General features: G+C 53.5%; 1 protein-coding gene across 4 annotated transcripts in view; it reads left to right on the plus strand.

Moving 5' to 3' along the window:
* OSBPL2 (oxysterol binding protein like 2) overlaps positions 1-22457 on the plus strand; it is a 44887-nt gene that overhangs the window by 16430 nt on the left and 6000 nt on the right. For 2 of the 4 annotated variants that reach the window (XM_036420010.2, XM_036420008.2), the window contains exons 3-12: positions 2670-2814; positions 5836-5911; positions 11178-11312; positions 11948-12045; positions 14712-14894; positions 16833-16940; positions 17781-17870; positions 19246-19369; positions 20894-21019; positions 21818-21941. In XM_036420010.2, coding sequence (XP_036275903.1) covers positions 2670-2814; positions 5836-5911; positions 11178-11312; positions 11948-12045; positions 14712-14894; positions 16833-16940; positions 17781-17870; positions 19246-19369; positions 20894-21019; positions 21818-21941 — 1209 coding nt within the window. The remainder of the gene's footprint in view (positions 1-2669; positions 2815-5835; positions 5912-11177; positions 11313-11947; positions 12046-14711; positions 14895-16832; positions 16941-17780; positions 17871-19245; positions 19370-20893; positions 21020-21817; positions 21942-22457) is intronic. The other 2 variants (XM_036420007.2, XM_036420009.2) reach the window with 2 other exon arrangements.

Raw genomic sequence — 22457 nt, forward strand, 5'->3', positions numbered from 1 at the left:
CATATAAACTTTGAGCAGCCCCTTTCCCCCATCACAGTGACCACTTGAGGTCCAAAGCTATTTTTTAAAATATATATATATATATTATTGATTTTTTACAGAGAGGAAGAGAGAAAGGGATAGAGAGTTAGAAACATCGATGAGAGAGAAACATCGATCAGCTGCTGCTTGCACATCCCTTACTGGGGATGTGCCCGGAACCAGGGTACATGCCCTTGTTCAGAATCGAATCCAGGACTTTTCAGTCCGCAGGCCGACGCTCTATCCATTGAGCCAAACTGGTTTCGGCAAGGTCCAAAGCTCTTAAAGTTCAAGACAGCCGCTTACTTTCTACCCGCCACCCTCGCAGCCCACTTTTGGAATCTTGTTTTGGGTACCCAGGTGTTAGTGAGTCTTCCCAAGTGCAGTCAGGGGGCCACCTGTGTTACTGCCAAAACGACATGGAGCCCAGCACAGCACAAGGTTCTTTGTGACCACTGTCACTGTCTCTTGGCCTGCTTCGCTGTCCCCTGAGCCTTGTCAGCACCTTCTTGGGGTGTGCTTCCATCACCACCAAGCTTCTCTTTCCCAAAGGAGGAGCGGGGGCCAGTGCATGGACAGGCAGCCCAGATTACTGATTCATTCCTGTGGCAAACCCAGGAGAGAGGCACTGAGCACGCCGCCATCCCTCATGGCCAGGTGCCTCCCAGAGGTGTGTCTGTGACTCACCTGCTCTTCACACTTCAGCTCCTGATGAGACTGAGCCCCCACTAGTGGCGGGTTTAGGGGATTGCCTTCAGGCCTCCAGAGAGGCTGGCCTCCATGGGTCCCTCTCTCCTGGGAACCAGTGTGACCAAGACTGCTGGCCATCTGAGTTTCTGCCTGAGGATTTTCCCGGAGAGGTCTGGAACTCCGTGGTGTGGTGTTTGGGTGGTGCCTCTCGTCTGTCTGCACAGCAGCAATGCTCTGCATGGACTCAGGAAAGGGGGAAAAGGCAGGTGAACTGATTTGTCACCTCCCTCCTTTGGGTCCAAAACAGACAATGGAAGGAATGACAATGGGAAGGGTCCCCCTGCAGTGAAGTAGCCACAGCGATGCAGAGCAGCCTGCTTCACTGTCTGGAGCACTGGGTTCCCCTTTAACTCACCTAAAAAGTCTCTGAACCCAGCAGTTATTAGAGGAACAGCTTCAACAGGCAACCACTTCTTCCAGGAAGGTCTTCAAGTCCATGAAACCACGTACAGACCGAGGGCTAAAACTTCCCGAACTGGCCTGTTGGAAGGGGTTGTCTCTGAAGGATCAGATCACGAGTGACTTCAGGCTTCCCCTTTTCTACAGTAAATACATGTTGACAGAGCACTGGCCTAATTTGAGGCAAAACCTTCACATAATTGTCAACGACATGTGGCCTGTTTTTGGGCACACGTCCAGCTGTAGTCGAAGCAAACGGTCCACATAAAGCTCTCAGCACTGAGGGAGGGTGTGGAGATGGGCCGCCTGGCACAGGCAGTGGGCAAGCCCTGCAGACATTCTCTTTAGTCAGGATGCTCCAAGCTAAGTGTAGACTGGGCGTCAAGTAGATGTGCTTTTGGGATTGGCCGTGAACATTAGAGGCTCTTTCAGAAGACAGTTGTCAGTTAAGAGGTTCATTTCTATTGTATTCTTTCAAAATCATTGTGCAATTAATCTCACTCCGACATTGAATAAATTTGTCAACATGGGAGAATATGAAAGGATATTTGCTATTCTCAGGGAGGCTCAGCCGCAGATGTTGTACTAGGTTTGGGGTCTGACAACAATTAGCCCCTAGCTTTACACCTGGGCCTCGCCTTACTTTCTGTGAAATGGCGGGACCTTGTGAGCGCAGGCCCCTGCTGAAGTAGTCTGGGTCGTCCTGGCACCGGCAGGAGCCACCTCGCCCTGGCGGCCCAGTCCCTCTGCTTTGCTCGGTGCACCCGCTCTTCCTCATGGGGCAGAGCACGCCTGCCTTCCCCACCGCTGCCTGCTTCGTGGAGGGGAGCCCTTTGGGGGAAGGGCCCTGGAGCACATCCCAGTGGGCGCTCTTCTTGAGTCTGGGTGGCCTGGAGAACATATTCAGCTGTAGTTTATGTGAGGCCTAGCTGGCTCCTTTCCCCGGTTTTCTATGCTGTGGAGGAGTGCTCTAGTTAAACCAGTCACTCACTCTCAGAGACCGTCAGTCCGATCGGTTCCGGCAGTGGCATGGCACAGTGTCTGCCTTCCTTAGAAACCAGCCCAGGGGGTTGGATCTGGAGAGGAGGAGTGGAGGGGGACTGCAGATCTTGTGCAGACAGGACACGCTGCCTCCTTGAGGCCCAGGTTAGAGTGTTGTAGAGGCTCCGGCCCAGAAGGGCGTGAGCCATTGAATAAAGCCACAGGAACCCTGTTCTGGGTCCCTGAGGCTGAACCACAGATCAGCGACAGTGCCCAGCAGGCCCTAAGGAACCTGGTGTATGTGAAACCCTGGTCAGAGTGGGCGGTCTGTCTCCCTTGGAAGCTCCCGCAGTGCTCCTGCTTCTCTGCCTTCGTTCTTGGGAAGCAGACTTAATTAACCTGAATGTGCCCATAGAAGCAATCTAGACCGTCAGGTATTCTGCTTGCACAGAATTCTGGGAGGCAGGCTTTTAGCTTCCACGTTCTGCAAAAATGACCACTCTGTTTGTCTTGCGCAGGCTTTGATTCTGATAACTCTTCTGGGGAATTTTCAGAGGCCAGTCAGAAAGCCCCCGGAAGGCTGCCTGTGGACACCAGCAAAAGCAACGGCATTGGGGAAGCTGGGGAAAGGCCCCCACAGGAGAATGGGATTCAGAGGCACAGGTATGGTGTTCCACGTGTGTGATTTAGAATCTTCAGTGTGTCCGTGACAGCCGGAGGCCAGAGGGCCATGTGGGCCAGCTCCTCTGACAGAACCCGGCATCTGTGCAGCTGAGACTTCCAGTCAGTGATGGCGCTTGTGCGACTCCTGTTCCCGTCATCTGTAGAATGGCAGGATGGCCACCCTGCCCCACAGTGCTGGGAAGCCTGAGCGCGGCGGGCGACCTGGCACCACACCTGGGGCCTGGCACCCTGCAGGGGACCCTCCTCCTTCAGTGCAGGGAGACCGCATTCCAGGCTCCTCTCAGTGTTTCATTCACAGGCCAGGAGATTCTGATGACCGTGACCCAATGCGTCAGCGGGGTCAAGCTCGTGAGGTGGTGTCAGTGGAAGGTGGGCCTCTGTCCACCCTGATCTGGCTTGCACCTTCAGCCTGACCTTTCAGAGCTTTAGGCCCAAATGCTTACCCCACGCCTGGCCTGGAGGACTCATACTTTTACTTGTTCAGTCGCTTGCTCGGTCGATGTTGTCACAGCTCCTGCATGCTAAGGTGACCTGGCCCATGCAGGCCCGATTTCCGCTGTCAGCCCCTCCTCCGCACCCCGCAACTGGTCCATAGTGACATTGGCGAGTCAGCCCAGAAGCTTCCCCTTTTTCTCCCCTTCCCATTTCCCAACTCTGACACACGCCTGGGCCCCTTCAGTCCTGACTGCTGTCACATCCACCCCATCCCCTGGGTCTCCTGCAGTCACCCTGTAACTGCACCCACACCCCCTCTTTCTTCGTGCTGCAGCAGTCACTTTTTCAGACAGGTCTAACCAGGCCACGTCCACCCCTCACTTAAAACTCAGGTGGGCCCTGGATGGTAGCTCAGTGGTTAGAGTGTCAGCCCAAGCACCGAAGGGTCACAGGTTCCATTTCCAGTCAAGGGCATGTACCTGGGTTGCAGGTTTGATCTCCAGCTCTGTCAGGGCACATGCATGAGGCAACCAATCCAAGTCTCCCTCTCCCCCTCCCTGCCCTCCCTTTGCTCTCTCTAAAATGGAAAAAATATCCTCGGGAGCCCTAGCTGGTTTGGCTCAGTGGATAGAGCATCGGCCTGTGGACTGAAGGGTTCTAGGTTCAATCTGGTCAATCTGGTCAAGGGCACATGCCCGGGTTGTAGGCTTGATCCCCAGTAGGAGACATGCAGGAGGCAGCCGATCAATGTCTCTCTCATCATTGATGTTTCCCTCTCTCCCCCTCTTCCTGCCTCTCTGAAATCAATAAAATATATTTATATATATATATATATATATATATATATATATGTATATATATATATATATATATATAATTGATTTTTTTACAGAGAGAAAGGGAGAGGGATAGAGAGCTAGAAACATCGATGAGAGAGAAACATTGATCAGCTGCCTCTTGCACACCCCTCACTGGGGATGTGTCTGCAACCAAGGTACATGCCCTTGACTAGAATCGAACCTGGGATTCTTCAGTCCACAGGCCAATGCTCTATCCACTGAGCCAAACTGATCTCGGCAATAAAAAATATTTAAAAAATATATATATATCCTTGGGTAAGAAATTAAAAAAAAGAAAGAAAACCATCTCAGGTGGGTGTTCATATGGTGCCCCTCCTTGGAATTCGAGAACAGCAGCCTTTTCCTCTTAGAAGTATCTCGATGTGGACAGTGAACTCTAAGGTCACCTCCTCTAGGCTGAGGGCCTGCATCCTCTCCTCCTCTCTGGCCCCCTCCCTGCTGTCTCTGGGCCCAGCCACAGTGGCTTCTCTTGGGTCCTCCAGGGCCCCCACATCGGGCTGTGGTGTCTCCACCTCCTCCATCTCTGCTGTCTCCTCTCCCCTCCTCTTTCCGTGCTCCCTTCTCAGCCCCCTGCAGTCTAGCCCAGATGACAGTTGCCAATTGACCAGGTGTCAGTTGCTGGCAGCCTGGCATGTGGCGCTCTATAAATGGCAATTTTTCTCATTTTGTCTCCAGCTGCCTCTCTCTTTTCCCTCCCATCCCTAAAAATGAGCAGTGTGCCCTGACTCAGCTGCCCTAACTGATATCCCAAGGGGGAGCTTGGGGTCCTTATGGGGTGAGAGCAGAGTGCTGGAGCGGAGGCGCCGGCTCATGTCCTCCTATCCTGAGAGCACTGCCCCGTCCAGGGAAGCACCGGGTGGTGCTCAGTCTTCAGTCTCTGGTCCATCTCACTTCCTGCAAACCCGCACCTCTGTCCCACTGGGCACCCCTCCCTCCCAGATGGAGTCAGGGTCTCATCCCAGCTAAATTCCCAGAAGGGAGACCAGGCCCCACTTGGGTCAGGGGTTCCCCATCCCAGTCTCCTGTGAGCTGGGTCTCATGGAGCAGACCTGCCTGTGGGGCTGCCTGTGGTCTGCAGGGAAGTCACAGGGAATTGCCTCAGGAACACACACACATTGAAAGGGGCAAACAGTGCATTTCTGAAAAGGTTTTCTTTCTTTTAAACTATTTTATTAAACATTTAAAAAAATATGTGTTGCTTTTATTAATTTCAGAGAGAGGAAGGGAGAGGGAGAGAGGGAGAAACATCAATGATGAGAGAGAATCATGGGTCAGCTACCTCCTGCACACTTTCAACTGGGGATTTAGCCCGCAACCCGGGCATGTGCCCTGATGCCCAGTCACAGAGCCACGCTGGCTGGGCTGAAAAGGTTTTCTTAATGTAGTTCCCTCTTGGGGACCTTGTGGCCTGGCCTCTGTCCATGGTTCCGCGGTGCTGCAGGCGGCTGGCACACTGCTGCTCTGGGAATAAGGCAACCCGTCCCCAGGTCTGGAAGGAGAGTCATTGGTGTGGTCACAGTCATTTTCTCCCAGGGTTCCTCCCACAGGTCCATTTGTTTGGGACTGAGCTAGTAGGCTGATCTTTTTCTCCCCAGGCATGCCAGGAAAATGAGAGAAAAATGGTCATTGAGCAAAATCACCAGTCATAAGGGAACCTCACGTTGGATTAATAATAACATGTGTTGCTGTGGTTACTGTTTTTCAGGACGTCCTTGCCGGCCCCGATGTTCACCAGGAGTGACTTCAGTGTGTGGGGTATCCTGAAGAAGTGCATCGGCCTGGTGAGTGGGCAGCCTGTCTGAGCTCAGCGTTAGACAATGTGAACACACAGAAGGGTTCACTCCCCACATTTTTTTGCTTTGTTTTGTTACTCATCATTCAAGGGTTTTTAAAGGAAGTGAAAGGGAGGGAGAGAAACAGAGAGAGAGAAACACTGATGTGAGAGAGACACATTGATTGGTTGCCTCCAGTGCCAGAATGAAGCCTGCAATCAAGGTACCCTTCAGCCCATGGGCCAATGCTTCGTCCAATGAACCAAACCGGCTAGGGTGACTCTGCAGATTTATAAACGGCATGGAGTAAAGATGATGAGACCGGGAAGGCACAAAGATGTAAGGGGAGGGGGTGAGGAAGCGAGGTTACTGATGGACAGGAGGAAACAACTCTATAGGTTAAACTTGGGACGTTTCCCTCAGTGTTCTGTGATGTGCTCTTGGTAATCGGTATGAAATGGGGGTGTTTGTGGGGTTCCTGGACACACAAAGAGGGTGAGACCCAGAAGGCCATCCATGAGGGCTGCAGGCAGAGTTCTGATGCTTGGAGTCTGAATTGTTTTCTCGTGCCTCATCTCACTTAATCCTCACAGAAGTCCTGGAGTGGGTAGATAGGAGACTCGGTAGAATCCTATTTTCTTTTCATTAGCCGGAAAACCGATTTAGAAAGCTTAGAAACTTGACCTGGCTAAAAAGAAGTAAGAAATGGTAGACCTTGAAAATGACTTCAGTCTTTGTCACTGCTGCAGTTAAATATTTACCCTCTGTTTTCCCTGTGTGATCTACAATAATAATCTGCTTCTCATTGATATTTCCTGCTGTGTTGCTGACAAATACCTGAAAGAGAAGCTGGGGTGCTTCACTGGGCTGGAAAAAGTTTAGCTAAATCAGAAAGCAGGTCTAATTAAGCAAATTTATTCTATATCTATAAAAGACTAAGTTGACTTGTGCACGTGTGATACATATAAACCTCTCGCTATCGCCAATCACATGCATGTGTTTCCATCTGTTATTGTTCATCATGAATTTGGTTGACACTTCTATTATAGAGAATGGGTGAATAGCGATACTAAAATACTTCTTCTAATTAATTTCCTTTCAATGTGCACGAATTCGTGCTCCAGGCCACTAGTGTGTGTGTGTGTGTATATATATATATATATATATATATATATATATATATATAAAAGGCTAAGTGGCCATCTGTCCATCTGGCCAACCCACTGACCAGCCGGTACATATGATGCACACTAGCAATTTAAAAATAAACATTGAGCCAAAGCCGATTTGGCTCAGTGGTAGAGCGTCGGTCTGTGGACTGAAGGGTCCCAGGTTCGATCCCGGTCAGGAGCATGTATGTTGGTTGCGGGCACATCCCCAGTGGGGGGTGTGCAGGAGGCGGCTGGTCGATGTTTCTCTCTCATCGACATTTCTGGCTCTCTATCTCTCTCCCTTCCTCTCTGTAAAAAATCAATAAAATATATTTAAAAAATAAAAAATAAAAATAAACATTGATTCATGCATTCGAGATACATATAAAGGACTCTCTGGTGCCAATTGCATGCATGTGTTTTAATCTGTCATTATTAATTGTGAATTTGGTTGTTTTTGTTGACATTCTGAAGCTGAAAGAAAGTGGTATTGTCAACAAAATATCTCTGAAGACCAATTATTGATACTTCTATTATAGAGAAAGGATGAATAGCAATATTAAAATATTTCTTCTAGTTAATTTCCTTTCAATGTGCATGAATCTGTGCACTGGACCATTAGTATTTCCTATATTTTGCTGAAGGATGGGGCTCTTTTTTAAAGTATATTTTTTCATTGATTTTTTTTTTTAGAAAGGAAGGGAGAGGGAGAGGGAGAGGGAGAGAGAGACAGAAACATCAATGATGAGAATCACTGATTGGCTGCCTCCTGCACGCCCCCACTGGGGATCCAGCCTACAACCTGGTCATGTGCCCTGACCGGGAATCAAACTGTTGACCTCTTGGTGCATGGGGTGACACCCAGCTGCTGAGCCACGCTGGTCAGGAAAGATAGGGCTCTTTTTAAACATGACTACCATGATACCGTCAGGTGTGCACTCTGTTCAGGGTTCCTGTTATCTCTGGTTTTGCATCTGTGTGTGGGGTCCTTCCTTCGGGAGACAGCTTGTTGCTCTTGCTCTGAGTTTAAGAGCTGCTGGGCTCAGTGCCAAGACCCATGCACTCTTTAGGGCTGCAGGCCAGCGCCACACTGACCCACCTCACATACTACCTGGGCTGTCTGCGGTGAGTGTGGTGTCATTAGGAGGTCAGCACCAATGGACGAATCTTCCTCAGAGTCTTCAGATTATGTGTTTGATTCACTACCATCACCAAGTATGCTGGCATAAGTGAGTAGTATGTCTTTTTAATTTTTAAATATATTTTTAGTCATTTTAGAGAGAGGAAGGGAGGAGAGATAGAAATATCGATGAGAGAGAAACATCAACATCAATCAGCTGCTTCCTGTATGCTCCCTACTAGGGACAGCCCACAACCCGCGCACGTGCCCTGACTGGGAATTGACTGGTGACCTCTTGATGTATGGATTGATGCTCAACCACTGAGCAACACTGGGCTCTTTTTTATGTATTTTAAACGAATAGGGTTTAATCTGCTGGACATGCTCCAGTGCATCTGTGGCTGTGAGAGCCTCTTCAAGGCTCCAGCTCACTCTGTACCTTTATTGTCCCAGCCTGCAGCCAGCCACTCGTGGGGAGAGAGGCCTCAGGACCCTGCTTGGCCCTGGGGAGCTGCGGGCTTGCTCTCGTCCCCAGGCTTCTTTACGTTTTCTGTGGGAGACAGCAGCTGTGCTTTGATTTGTTTCAGGGATGACAGGATTGATTTGACCTCTTCTGGCTCACATATGTTTCTCTTCTCCCCACACACCGACACTTCAGGTGTTGACGCTGGTGCTGCCTAGTGCTGATGGTTGAGCCTAGCAAGTAACCAGTGACTCCCTCACTTTATCCCAAGTGCAGGGCAGCTCTGGGAGCAGGATCAACTCACCCAACAGCGTGTTTGCCCCGAAATCCAAGTCCTTGGGTGCCCCTATCTTGCCGTCCTCGGGGTGCATCTCCTCTCCCTGCTTTGGGGAAGGGGCTCCTCTGGGGTTGTGCCCAGGGCGGTTCCATTTTACTCTCCATGCGTGCAGATTGCTTTCCTAAACAAAACTTATTTTAACATTGTAAGTCCTAAGTCACCGCTCTCAAACAAGACTATCCCTCTATATGCTCATTCAGCTTCCTGCCCCTGTCCCTCCCTGAGAGGCAACAAATAAAGAAATTCTGTGCTCCATCTTTCCAGGAATCATAAAGTGATGTTGTGTGTCTCCTCCCATTTTCCTGGATAACTGCAGGCTTCCCACCACCTTACCCACCCCCAGTGCCAGGGCTGCCAGGCTGCTTCTCACTCCTTCTGCCCTCCCTGCTATTGGGTGCAGGCTCATTTCTGGACCCAGGGTAGTGCACGTGCAGCTCTGCCCAAGCAGCAAATCTGGGGGAGGTGGGGAACACCACTGCCCTCCCACCAGCAGGTGCGGGGCTGCCTCCCACTACCGCGCCCACAGCAGGTGTCGGGTTCTGATGAGCAGGTGAGCAGTGGAATCTCATGGTCACTATTTCCTCTCCTGGCGTGAGCCAGGCCAGCATCTTTCCTGAAATTACTGTCTGTGTTTCTTCCCTTCCTCCCTTGTCCTCCCTCCTCCCTTCTCTAGCCCCCCTCCCTGTCAGCAGCTTCCTGCTGGAGGGGCCTCTGCCTTGTCTAAGTCTGTCGGACCTCCTCTCTACAACGCCCCTAGAGGCCCTGCAGTGTCCGCTGCTCCTTTGCCTGAACGATGCCCGAGGGCAGCTGTCAGAGGGGGTGGTCTCCCTTCCCTGCCTAAGGCTTCCAGTCACCCTGGACAGGATGGGAGGCTAGTGAGTCTTTTGTTTTTTATTTTATTTATTTTTTAAAAATCTTTATTGTTGGGAGTATTACATATGTCCTCTTTTTTCTCCTATTGACCCTCTCCAGCCCGCCCCCACCCCCAGGGCTTCACCATTGTCTGTGCCCATGGGTGATGCATAGATGCACACCACACCTCCCCTCCCGCCTTCCCTCTGAGATTCCCTCTCTGCTCCCTGCTTCCGTGTATCTGGACCCACTCCGTTCATCAGTTTATTTTGTTACTTAGATTCCACATGAGGGAGATCATGTGACACTTGTCTTTCTCTGACTGACATGTCACTCAGCGTGACACTCTCCAGGTCCCTCCATGCTGTCTCACAGGGTAAGAGCTTCTCCTTTGTTACTGCTGCCTAGTATTCCATGGTATAAATGTACCACAGCCTTTTAAAAGATATATATCTTTATTGATTTCAGAGAGGAAGGGAGAGAGAGAGAGAGAGAGAGAGAGAGAGAGAGAGAGAGAGAGAGAGAGAGAGAGAGAAACATCAGTGATGAGAGAGAATCATTGATCGGCTGCCTCCTGCATCCGAGAGAGAGAGAGAGAGAGAGAGAGAGAGAGAGAAAAATCAGTGATGAGAGAGAATCAGAGAGAGAGAGAGAGAGAGAGAGAGAGAGAGAGAGAGAAACATCAGTGATGAGAGAGAATCAGAGAGAGAGAGAGAGAGAGAGAGAGAGAGAGAGAGAGAAACATCAGTGATGAGAGAGAATCAGAGAGAGAGAGAGAGAGAGAGAGAGAGAGAGAGAGAGAGAGAAACATCAGTGATGAGAGAGAATCATTGATCGGCTGCCTCCTGCATGCCCCATACTGGGGATCAAGCCCGCAAGTTGGGCATTTGCCCTTGACTGGAATCGAACCCAGGACCCTTCAGTGTGCAGGCTGTTGCTCTATCCAATGAGCCAAAACAGCTAGGGCTGTACCACAGCTTTTTTATCCATTCATCTACTGATGGGCACCTGGGCTGTTTATAGATCTTAGCTATTGTAGGATGTGAACATAGGCATGCATACATTCTGGGGGGAGGGCCACTGGAGGCTGCCATCTTGGTGTGCACGTGGTCTGGAACAGGGCAGGGGGCATGAAGTGGCAGAGGACTGGGAGCCATCCTATGGGAGACAGAGTGGAGCTCACCGTGTGGCGGGAGGGCCTGGCTTCCCTTCCAGGTCGGCTCACCCAGCTCAGCGGGTTTCAGATCTTGTTCCCACAGACCTTGGCTGCTCCAAGAAGTGACTGACTGCGTGGGGCAGGCCGGGGCTGTGCTTTCTGGGAACCGCCTGTGATGTCCTCGCTGTCCCTCCAGGAGCTGTCCAAGATCACGATGCCCATCGCCTTCAATGAGCCCCTGAGCTTCCTGCAGCGGATCACGGAGTACATGGAGCACATCTACCTCGTCCACAGAGCCTCCCGCCAGCCCAAGGCCCTGGAGAGGATGCAGGTGGGCGGGCCCTGCGCTGGGGGGAGCCAGACCGCGGCAGTGAGTGGATGTGACCCTATTTGACTGGGCACCTCTCCAGGGGAGAAGAGGCAGCACAGTGCACACGCACTCTGGGTGCTGTCCTGCCAGCAGCTGAGACATTTGTGCTGGGCATTTCTCCACAGGAGTGCATGGGGCCTGCGCCTCAGCTCCTCCCAGTCATTTTAGCACCACACCTGTGCCTGTGCATGTATGCGCGAGTATATGTGCTTGCCTGTCCACATGTGTTCCCGTGCGTGTATGAGTGTACCTTTGTGTGTTTATGCCCATGTGCATGTATACAGCATGTGTGCCATGTGTATTCATGTGCCCATGTGTGTTTAAAGGGGATAAACGCATGGCCCTTGCCACAGGGCATGCTGAAGGACTGGCTGGGACCTGGAAAGCGGCAGGGCTCCTGCTGTCTGTGATTTTGAGGAAGTGGTGGTGACAAAGGACACTTCCTGGAATCTCTGTGACCTTGGGCACGTCACAGGGGAAGACCGAACAGTCACTAGATAGTGAATCCTGATGCAGACATGCCAGGTGCCAGCTGCTCCCTGCAGCCTCGGGCCCTTCCTGGTGGGGACTGCTCACGGCCTGTGTGTTGTTTGCAGTGTGTGGCTGCCTTTGCAGTGTCGGCGGTGGCTTCCCAGTGGGAGAGGACCGGCAAGCCATTCAACCCACTCCTGGGAGAGACGTACGAGCTGGTCAGGTAAGGCCAGGTCTGAGTGCCATGCACGGTGCTATGGAGGACGGAGGGTGCAGTTCTTCCTGCAGCATGATTCTGCCCTCTGACAGCCGGCCCTGTGGATGGCAGGTTCACCGAGGGGCCTGGAGCACTGCCGGGGTGAGGGGGGTCGCATATGGGGGATGTCGGGTCGATCTGTAACAAAACCCTAGTGCTGGGAAGTAGAGTTGGAAATGTGATCCTGTGTTGGACTCAGGAGTGGAGAAGAGAGTCTGTGAACAAGCTTGTTAGCTTTGGTGTGAAGTGGACCAGGGTCCCTGCCTCTCATGCTGTGTGGTCACTCAGAATGAGCCTTGGTCCAGGCGGCCTGGCTGAGCGTGCCACCCAGAGCTCACAGGCAGGGTGTGGGCCCCCAGGCCAGAGGGTCACAGCCTGGCCGGCTTCGGAGCAGTTGGTGGCATGTATGTATGGACTTTCCTGTTTCGCCCACCCTCGGGTCCCAGGGGGAGCCTCTTGCAGTCCTTTATTAAATGCTAGTTTGTCTTTAGTTATGACAGTGTGCTCTGCTGAGGAGATGTGTACAGTTAGGAAAAGGGAGGACGATGAGTGGGACATCTGTGAGTCGGGCTGAAGTCTGGCCAAGATCCTCTCCTGTGTGCGCACACGTTTCCATAATGCAGCAGTGCTCGTTTATGTCCTTTTCCATTGAACCTTATGCACATCACTTCCCCGTGATTATTGAAACTTTTTCTAAATGTAGTATTCATTGATGACAAGACATTTTTCATGTTTTAGCATTTCTGTCCTAGTTTAATTTGCAGCATTTTTTCTTTCTTTTATAAAATAAAATAATGGTGTGTTATTTGGTCAGTGGCATCTTGGGCTCAGAGAAGTGTAGTTTCTTTGAAGTTTCTAACTGAGGTCGCCAGCCCTTTACTACACATGTGTTGTGATGATCAGGTGAGTGAGTGGCTGGGGAATTGGGGTGTCTGTCTGCTTACAATGGCGCTGAGGTGAGTAGAGGCTGCGATGGTGTGTGCAGCTGTGTCAGCTCTGGTCACAGACCATGTGGGGGCAGAATCATTGTTTGGAGACGCGGGCAGGCCTGGGCACCTGCAGGCCCCCGCTCCCTGGTGTGACATGGGTTAGTGGTCACACCCAGAGGCAGACCGGTGTCTCACTCGCCCGCTGGTGCAGTGGCTGTCCTCCCCTGGCTTCACTGGTATGGGAATGCTGTCTGGATTCTCGGTGGGGCTGCTGGGCTGGTGGCGAGCAGTGGTCTCGAAATCTTGCTAAGTGGAGAAAGCGGGATGTGCTAGCAGAGAGCAGCAGTGTGTGCCTCCCTGGCTTCTTTGCCAATGACAGGTGCAGCAGGTGACCATGGGCTACAACATGCCACAGCGAGAAAGACGGTGAGCAGCCCTGTGCCTTCAGTTTAGATACGGGGAAACTGAGGCCCAGGTGCCCGAGAGTCACTACTAAGGGGGTCTTTTATTGGAATCCAGTAGCGTTGTCCTGATACTTATGCTGAGCGGGTGTCTGCCTCTGTCTGCAGGTGTGGGTGCCCGTGGCCGGGATCCTGCCTCAGCTAGTTGCGAGCAGAGGGGTTAGTTAGTATCTCGGTACATTCCGAGTGTCATTGAAATGTCTTGAACAAAAGGGAGTCAAGGCATGGCATGAACAGAACTTTGGCAGTGGAAATAAGCCCCATGGGATGAAGGAACATGGACTAGTGCTGAGTGCTGGGTGAACACCTCATCTGCACCCCTTCAGGCCCGGACCACCATTCCACGCCGGACAGAGAAAACTCACGCTCTTTCTAAACCCCAGTTCACGCTCCCATCTCAGTCCCAGGTTCCCGCGTGCCCGTGCCTGTGGCTCATTGTGCGTCAGGACCCTGGGACCTGAGCGGCCTTCCTGTTAGGGAGCCACAGATCCTCCTGGGCTGCTGCTGAGAAAAGACTGCTTTGCTTAGACAGGCATTTATTGTGTAAATTACATGCCTTGGCAGGCAACCTTTAAAAATCTATTTTTCAACTTTTTTTCCTCTGTGATGGTTGGAAATTCAGATTCCAGTTAAGTTAGTAATTATGAGGTTGAGCTTTTATAATGATTAAACTACAACTGTAGGTGTATTCACAGATCCGGAATAATTAAAACATGACATTCTTCTTGAACAAGAGAGTGTACTAAAAATCCTATTTCCTGGACAGAAATATCTTAGAGCGTGAGACATCTCATCACCCACCTTACAGGAGCCTAGAGGAGATGGAAGAGGAGCCCCTGGGAAGGCTGGGAGTCATGGCTCCTGGCGGGGGTCTGCCCTGGGTGCACTCAGGCACTGGCTAAGCGTTCGCCAACCTTTCGGACCTCACGGACCACCAGTTGGCGATCGCTGCTCTAAGAGATGCTTCAGACCTCCGTGTGCTGGGTGGCCCCGTGGAGCACACTTTAATGCATGCGTGTGGTGTCAGCATTAGGCAAGAGTGACACCAGAGCATATTTCTGTGTTGCATATTTCTGCCACGTGTGGCAGCGTGGAGTGGTCCCCATTTCCCAGGGCCTCTTCGGGACACGAGGGCCCTGCAGTCCCGTGCGCGTGGCCACTGAGCTGACAGGGACGCCGTGCTGCCTTTATGGGTTTTGTTGTCACTAACGGGCTCCCCCTCTTTCTCTCTTTTCGTGCCTAGGGAAGACCTAGGGTTCAGGTTCATATCCGAGCAGGTCAGCCACCACCCCCCTGTTAGTGCGTTTTACTCTGAAGGACTCGGTCAGGACTTCCTGTTCCACGGCTCCATCTACCCGAAGCTCAAGTTCTGGGGGAAGAGCGTGGAAGCGGAGCCCCGGGGCACCATCACTCTGGAGCTTCTCAGGTGAGCCTCCTGGGCCAGAGCCGCCTCCCTCCCCTCCGCTGTTTGTGGAAGGAAACCTCTTCCCTGGGGCTCTTCTCTGGAGGGAGGGGCCAGGCTGCCCCCTGTCAGTGCCCACCTGACCCGCCCTAGGCGGCCTGGGCGTGCTCCCTCGTGGCCTGCGCACACTCCGGGCACTGTTGTAGCAGTGACCTATCCTGTGCGAAGACCCCACTCTGCAGCTCAGGAAGTGGTTTCTGAGCAGCCGGGACTTGCGCAGGGTCATGCTGGGCACCTGGGAGTTGGCGTCAGGACTTGGGCACACACCTGTTTCCCTGGCAGTTGGTGCTGACGTCCCTCAGAGCCGGGTGTCCAAGGGGAGAAGCCACCAGGAGGGAGCCAGTGTCTTTTATGACCTGACCCAGAAATGACTCAACTGTACCTTCCCCCACACTGTGCTGTTGGTCACACACCCGCCCTGCCGAGTGCAGGCCGGGTGAATTCCGGAGCCACAGCAAGGGGCACCTTGGAGGATGCCCCACCCCTGTCCAGTCTAAATGTGCATGCCCCGATCTGATATCGATAACACACCGCTAACGTAAAAAACGTTCAGCCTGTGAAGAGTGTTTGCGAGCTTATTTGAGCCAAACTGTGGACAATTGCCGGAAGCAGAACCTCCAGTGTGGAGACAGGGCTCTGGAGAACAGCGGGCTGCACCTTGTTCATGCATCACTGTCACAGGAGGGCGGGTGGTCACAGGAACTCCATTGGTGGTGGGTGAGGGGGCGGGAGTAAGCACAGCGGGAGACCTCTGGGATTGGATAAGAAGTAAAATGATGGACACCTGCTTCTTTTACCCAGGGGGTGCGGGATAGGGAACAATTAACTCCATGACGGGGGGGGGGGGGGTTATGTCTCCGCAGAGTGGTGCCTGTGCTCTGAGGGGTCCAGAAAAGGGAAATTACTCTGACCTTCCGGGATAGGCTGTCTGATTTGCAGAAAGACAACAGGCTCAGCTAAGGTGGAGAAGGACCTCGTCAGGGAAGAGACTCACCTAGAACAGGACTTCGAACGGTCACTGCTTTTAGTTTAAAAAATTTAATTTCAGACCATCCTGTGGTTACTGAGTTTGCAACACCACCATGTAGGCCTCCCTGAATTAGTCAGGTTAGCATGTGGCCTCTTTTCGTCCACACCTCAAAGCAAAAGCTCAAAAGCGGAGTCTGTAGCATCCGCAGAGCCATCAGAGTCCAGGCCACAGTGGGGGAGGGAGGGGCTGTCCTGAGCTGCGGCAGCGCCGTGGGAGCATTGGAGGGAACCTGTTCCCTGTTGGCCCTGCCTGGCTGGCTGCCAGGGGTGCATGGGAGCCTCGGGGAGCAGCTCCTCCGGGAGACTTCGCGGTGGTCTTCACTCTCCTGGAACGAGGCGAGGCGGGTAGAGTTGAAAGGTTGCAAGCCTTGTTGGTTCAGGTGTCTGGCTTCCAACTGGGAGATTCAAGGCATTGCAGATATTTGTCTCGAAATACCCTGCACCGAGCTGATGTCGCAGCCTCCCTGGGACACAGATCTGGCAATCCGCTCCCTTCATGTCCGGGGGCCTCTTCTTCTGGGGTCAGGTCACGGGAGGACGAGGAACAAAAGGGAAGGTGTGTGCAGTGCTATTGCAAACTGCAGACCACGCATCCCACTGGGAGCACCTGGCGGGAGGTGGTGGCTCTCACATCCTCACAGCAGAGCTCTTTGTCTCAGTCGCATTGATATCAAGTAGAAACCTTTGTTGTTGCTACAAAGGAAAGAAGAAATAAATTTCAAACGAATGCTAAGTAAGGAGCCGCTGTTGGAGGGAGTTCAAAGCAGTGCTCTCTGCTGCGGGTATTAGGGCAATTACTCCCTGCTGCTGCTTTCCTCTGTCCGCACCCGGTGTCTGCTGGCTCTGACAGGCGTGCTTTCTGGTCTCTGACAGACACAATGAGGCCTACACCTGGACCAACCCTACCTGCTGTGTGCACAACGTGATCATCGGGAAGCTCTGGATAGAGCAGTACGGCACGGTGGAGATCCTAAACCACAGGTGCCGCATGCCGCGTGGCCCGCACACTGTCCTGGAGGCTGGCTGTGATCTCTCCACCTCGCTGTCCAGACGGAGCCCCGGGCCCGCGTTGGTGGGAATTGGTTCTGGTCAGCGTGAGGCACCGTTCACGCTCTGTGTTGAAAGTTTTCTTTCTAATCACAAGTTAACTTATTTTGAAATTTTTAAAAATATATTTTATTGATTTTTTTTTACAGAGAGGAAGAGAGAGGGATAGAGAGTTAGAAACATCGATGAAAGAGAATCATCGATCAGCTACCTCTTGCACACCTCCTACTGGGGATGTGCACATGCCCTTGACCGGAATTGAACCTGGGACCTTTCAGACCGCAGGCAGATGCTCTATCCACTGAGCCACACCGGTTTCGTCCTAGTTTGAAATTTTAAACTACAGTGATCGTCCTCTGTCCTGTCCACACTGCGGCCTGTCATTCCTTCTCCCTGGACATCTTTGACACCAGTTCTGTTTTCCACAACCTCACTGAGATGTAATTCACATGTCATGAAGTCCACCCAGTAAAAGCGGGCACCTAGGGATAGAGTGATATGTACTAAGTCCTGGACTGGGCAGCTGTCCCCGCGGGCACTGCCGGGGCCTTCCCCACCCTGGAAAGGTCCCTGTGCCCTTGGCTGTCACTCCCCAGCCCCAGGCAGCCTCTGCTCTCCCTCCTTCCCTGTCCCCTTCCCTCCCTCCCTCCCCCCTCTTGCTTCCCCTCCCTCTCCCACTCCTGTTCTTGCTCTTCCTCTCTCACCTTGTCTCCCGCTCTCTCATCTTTCTGGACGGCTCAAGTCCCACAACCGAGGCCTGTGCTTCTCCCGCAGGACTGGAGACAAATGTGTGCTCCACTTCAGACCCTGCGGGCTGTTTGGAAAAGAGCTTCACAAAGTGGAAGGACACATTCAAGACAAAAAGTAGGTCCGCGTGCGGGTTGGCTCAGAGAGCATGTGTGCGCTTCAAAGAAGGTCATTAAACAATGATGTCTGTTCAGGGCAGGAAAAATTAGGACCCCTTTGTACCCGTTCTTTACTTAGAAAACCATTTCATAATGGAGCATAACAGGAGGTAAAAGCAGCTTTAGCGTCACTCCAAGGGTGGGGAGTGGCGGGGCCATGTGGACAGGCAGAAGCAGGAGGGCTCCTGAGATGCTGCTGCAGTTTGCAGACCGCGTGGCTGGAGTCTGGCCCCACATCCTCCCGCACCATGCGTGTGTGCGTGTGTGCGTTGCAGGCAGGCGGTAAGCTCGCGTGGCTCTGTGAGCTTCACTGCACAACGCTGGTTCTGCCAGTCCGAAAAGGGGGAAGTTTAAAGGCTTTGAGCAGAGAAATGGTTAGTATCGTTTTAACACATTTTCTGAGTTTTCCCTTCTTTGGTTTAGTAATCTCGTTTTGGGTCTCAACTTTCTCATTTTCCCCATAAGTAATTTGGGCCATGTAATGGCCAAGACTCCTTTCCGCTCCTTGAATCTGTCCATGCTCAGTAGAAACAAGCTCCTGCGAGCAGCAGGCCTTCTGCCCAGGCCCACTCAGCCTGGGAGCCACTGTTCCTGCACCCTCAGGACAGCAGCCTGGACCTCCCCCAGAGGTCCAGCGCCCACTGCTCCGGTTTTGTTTCGAGTGAGCGTTTCCTGACGCTGGCCTGTTAGTGACAGTGCGCGTCCATCGAGCTGTCTCCTGAGAGGGGTGCGGCCTCCAGGCTGGGCCTCTGCGGACGGGGCCCCGGCCCTGCCTGCAGAGCTGCTTCCCCAGGGGCTCGGGGCCCATGTGCTCTCCCAGAGGCTGCACAGGAGCCCCCGACGCTGGCTCTGCTCCTTCGGGAGCCAGCAGGAGGCCCGTCTGGGAAGGGCCCAGAGGTGGTTGCTGCCTGAGGAAGCAGGTGGCAGAAGGACGCGGAATCCGCCTGCCAGTGTGCCTGGAGGATAAAGCACGCTCCGCAGACGGGGCCTGTTCCGGGGTTTATAGAGAAAGGGCTCGAAGTCAGCGCGCTCACGGGGGGTCGGCACATGGCGTTTTACATCTGAGCATGGCCTCTTCGCCTGTCTCCACCCTCATCCACCCTGTTAGCTATTGCCCTTCCCTCTTCCTTCCTTTGGTATTCGGTATTAGGACCATCAGTGTCGAATGGCAGAGCAGAGATCCTAAAATGCAAGTTTTCGTCTTTGCGTCTTTGTGCAGAGGTAGCCTAAGATTGTAAGAGGACAGCCAGGCAGGACTGGCACCGCGGTGGAAGGGGTGCTGCACTGGGGTGGGTGGTCTGTCTGAGCCTGGCTTCCAAACCCCTTGGTTCCAGCAAGAAGAAGCTCTTCATCATCTATGGCAAGTGGACGGAGTGTCTGTGGGGCATAGACCCTGCAGCGTATGAGTCCTTCCGGAAGCAGGAGCGGAGGGGGGAGACCCCGAGGAAGTCACAGTCGGTAAGGCGCTGCCGGGCTCCTACCCGACTCCCGCCCCACTCCCGCCCCGCTCCTGCCCTGCTCCCACCCCACTCCCCACTCCCGCCCCGCTCCCGCCCACCTCCTGCCCCCCCCCCCTCCCCCGCCCCGCTCCTGCCCTGCTCCTGCCCCACTCCCGCCCCGCTCCCGCCCTGCTCCCGCCCTGCTCCTGCCCCGCTCCCGCCCTGTTCCCGCCCCCCTCCTGCCCCCCCCCCCGCCCCCGCCCCGCTCCCGCCCTACTCCTGCCCCACTCCTAGCACTGCTTGGCAGAGGCTCTGGGAACTGGCCATGACCCCCAGCAGGGCCCTGTGGGAAGACGAGGCACAGAACCTGCTGCCAGTGAAGCTACTGTCTGTTGGCCTCTGGGTCGGGAGGGTGTATCTGCACTCTGACTGCGGGAGGGCACAGGTCCTGTGTCACAGCGTCTGTCTGTCCCCCAAGTCAAGCAAAGTAGAACCAGGCACTTCCATTTCCTTCTGGATATGCCATGTTCTGGATGCCTCTTAACAAACCTCCTGTCTGCCTGCCCTGTCAGCTTAGACCTGTTCAGGCGAGTGAGCGTCCTCTGCTATTTCAGTTCTGAGTCCAGACGATGCCCACAGTCAGGGCTGTGCCAGGCAGGGGGCTTCTCCCAGGAGCCTGCATCCCGCTGCCCTAAGGCCTCGGAGCTGAACCTGGAAATGCACTTACAGAGGCGCCCCGTGTTCTAGATGACACGCCCCTCTCAGGCAGCACAGGCCTTCCCCGCTGTTCCATGTCTTCATGTGGTAGTTCCCATGTGCTGGCAGTGTGGCTTCCATGACCTGTGTCACTCTGAGAAGTTAAATTCCACTTAGAGACTGTGCAGACTGGCGTGTTAGACCCTGGCTGATGTCTTCGGTGTGCACTGAGCTTCGCTGTCCTGGGCAGCCTGGAGGGGACAGAGTGAGGTTTAGCTCTGGACCTCACTGTGTGCCTGCTGTCAGGCGGCCGGCCCTTAAGCTGCGTGGGTCACACGGACACTTGTCACACCAGCACACTGTCCCCAGCAGCTGTGTGAATAACCACGCTCCGTGTCCAGGCCCCCTCGGGTTGGAAAGGTAGCCGCAGGTGGCATATCTCTGTAAAGGGTTTGGTCTCCAGTGGGGTGTGGTCTAGGTGCTGGGATATCACGCAGTCACCCATCTGGAGCACGTCCTTATTGAGGACAGCACGGAGGGAAGTGCCCCTCTCAGAAATGAGCTGTCCAGTCCCCTTAGCTTAGATGAATGTGCTCTTGATGGTGCCAGTTCCTCCTTTCATGGTGCCTGACTCCCAGGAGGACAGCCGTGCCTGCCACTGACTCCGCTCCCTGTGTTCGGGGCCCCTGTGCAGGAGCCTGGGCAGGGGGAGGGGAGCCCAGCCTGTAGGCCACAGCGGGGCAGCGGCGCCTCCTTCCTCATCGTGCTCTGCGTGGGCTCAGAACGGGGTGAAAGGCACCCGAGGGCCACTCCCTCCGGCTGCCGACCAGCGTGCTCTGTGTTTCAGGCCATTGGCGTGGAGGACGCTGACACTGAAGTGGACGCTGTGCCTGAGGTCCAGGACACTGTGCAGGTCATTCCAGGCAGCAGGCTCCTCTGGAGGATTAATACCCGGCCCCCCAACTCTGCCCAGGTCAGTGCTTCCCCCCACCTGCCCTTCCAGCCCCATGTGCACACCAGCTACCTCAGGCCTCTGTCCCAGAGCAGGCAGAGGACCATCTATCCCCTGATCAGGCTGAGCTCAGTGTGAGCCTCCGAGGACTTCCTGTCCCGCAAAACCTCCAGCGACACAGCGATGCTCTGTCTGCATGAGTCATGGCATGTTGACACAGAATTGGCACACATGTCTGCACACATCACAGTATCACAGTGGCCCCGGATTCTCCTGGGTAGAGGTGCCTCGGGACACACCATGTACCCTGGAAGGTCTATACAACCACATCTTACCCAAAGGGGTTTCCAGAGTGGCTTGCAGGGGTTGTTTTCCCAGCGTATCAATTTAAATGCGTCAGTGCATTTTGACATTTATTTTTGAAAATTAAACTTACAATTTCTATTACATATAAATTTGTTGCATACAATAATATATATTAAAATACATAATAAATATAACATTATGTAATAAATTATATAGTACTTTTCATATTCTGAATTAGAATAAATATACAATGTATTATAATTTTTTATTGTATTACCATGTCCAATAACATAGCAGAGCATGTAAAAAATAAGCCACTCATCCCTGAGATGTTGGGGAGTCAGACCTACAAGTTGGGCATCAAGTGGGGTGGCCCAGAGGAGCCCGAGGCTGGTGCGTCTCAGGCCCAGGAAGGAGCCCTGCCCCTGCGTGATCCTGACGGGGGCGTCTCCAGGGAGCGTGTCTGTGGCTCCAGAGTGGGCGGTGCCGTCACAGATTTCTGTCTGTCCTCAGATGTATAACTTCACCAGTTTCACTGTTAGTCTCAACGAACTGCAGACGGGCATGGAGAAGATCCTGGCCCCCACAGACTGCCGCCTGCGTCCTGACATCCGAAGCATGGAGAACGGCAACATGGGTGCGTGCCTGAGCACTGGGCAGTTGCGTGGCCGCCCGGGGACGGCACAGCACGCGGACTGCCAGCGTGACGGTTTCAGAGTCCAGCCTGTAGGACTGGACTTTTGTAAATAACAGTAAGGTTAAGTTACTAGAAAGATGCGATGAAGAGGAATACACACCAGTCAAGTCCCAGTACTCGATTCTTAGGTAGAGTGCAGGCTGCCTTTCAGAACCGCATGCTGGTCGATAAAGTCCCCACAGCCGTCGTGTGGGCCTTGCTGCAGGTGGGATGCGACAGTCCTGAGTCTGGCACCTGGCGGCACACGCTGGGCGACCGCTGTGGGGCGGCAGGCGGGGTCAGTGTGACGAGCGGCTGCCTCCTGCTCACCACGCATTGCTCTGAGCGAGGGCAGCAGCACTCCCGGTGCCTATGCAGGGTGCGCCTGCTGCGGTTTGTGGGTCAGCAAATTGCTCAGGGATGTGTGTGGAGGGCAGGGCAGTGGGTGGGCACCTGTGGTCGGGTCCTCAGTCCTTG

The sequence above is a fragment of the Pipistrellus kuhlii genome, unplaced genomic scaffold (genome assembly GCF_014108245.1).
Source record: "Pipistrellus kuhlii isolate mPipKuh1 unplaced genomic scaffold, mPipKuh1.p scaffold_m20_p_60, whole genome shotgun sequence".
NCBI lineage: Eukaryota > Metazoa > Chordata > Mammalia > Chiroptera > Vespertilionidae > Pipistrellus > Pipistrellus kuhlii.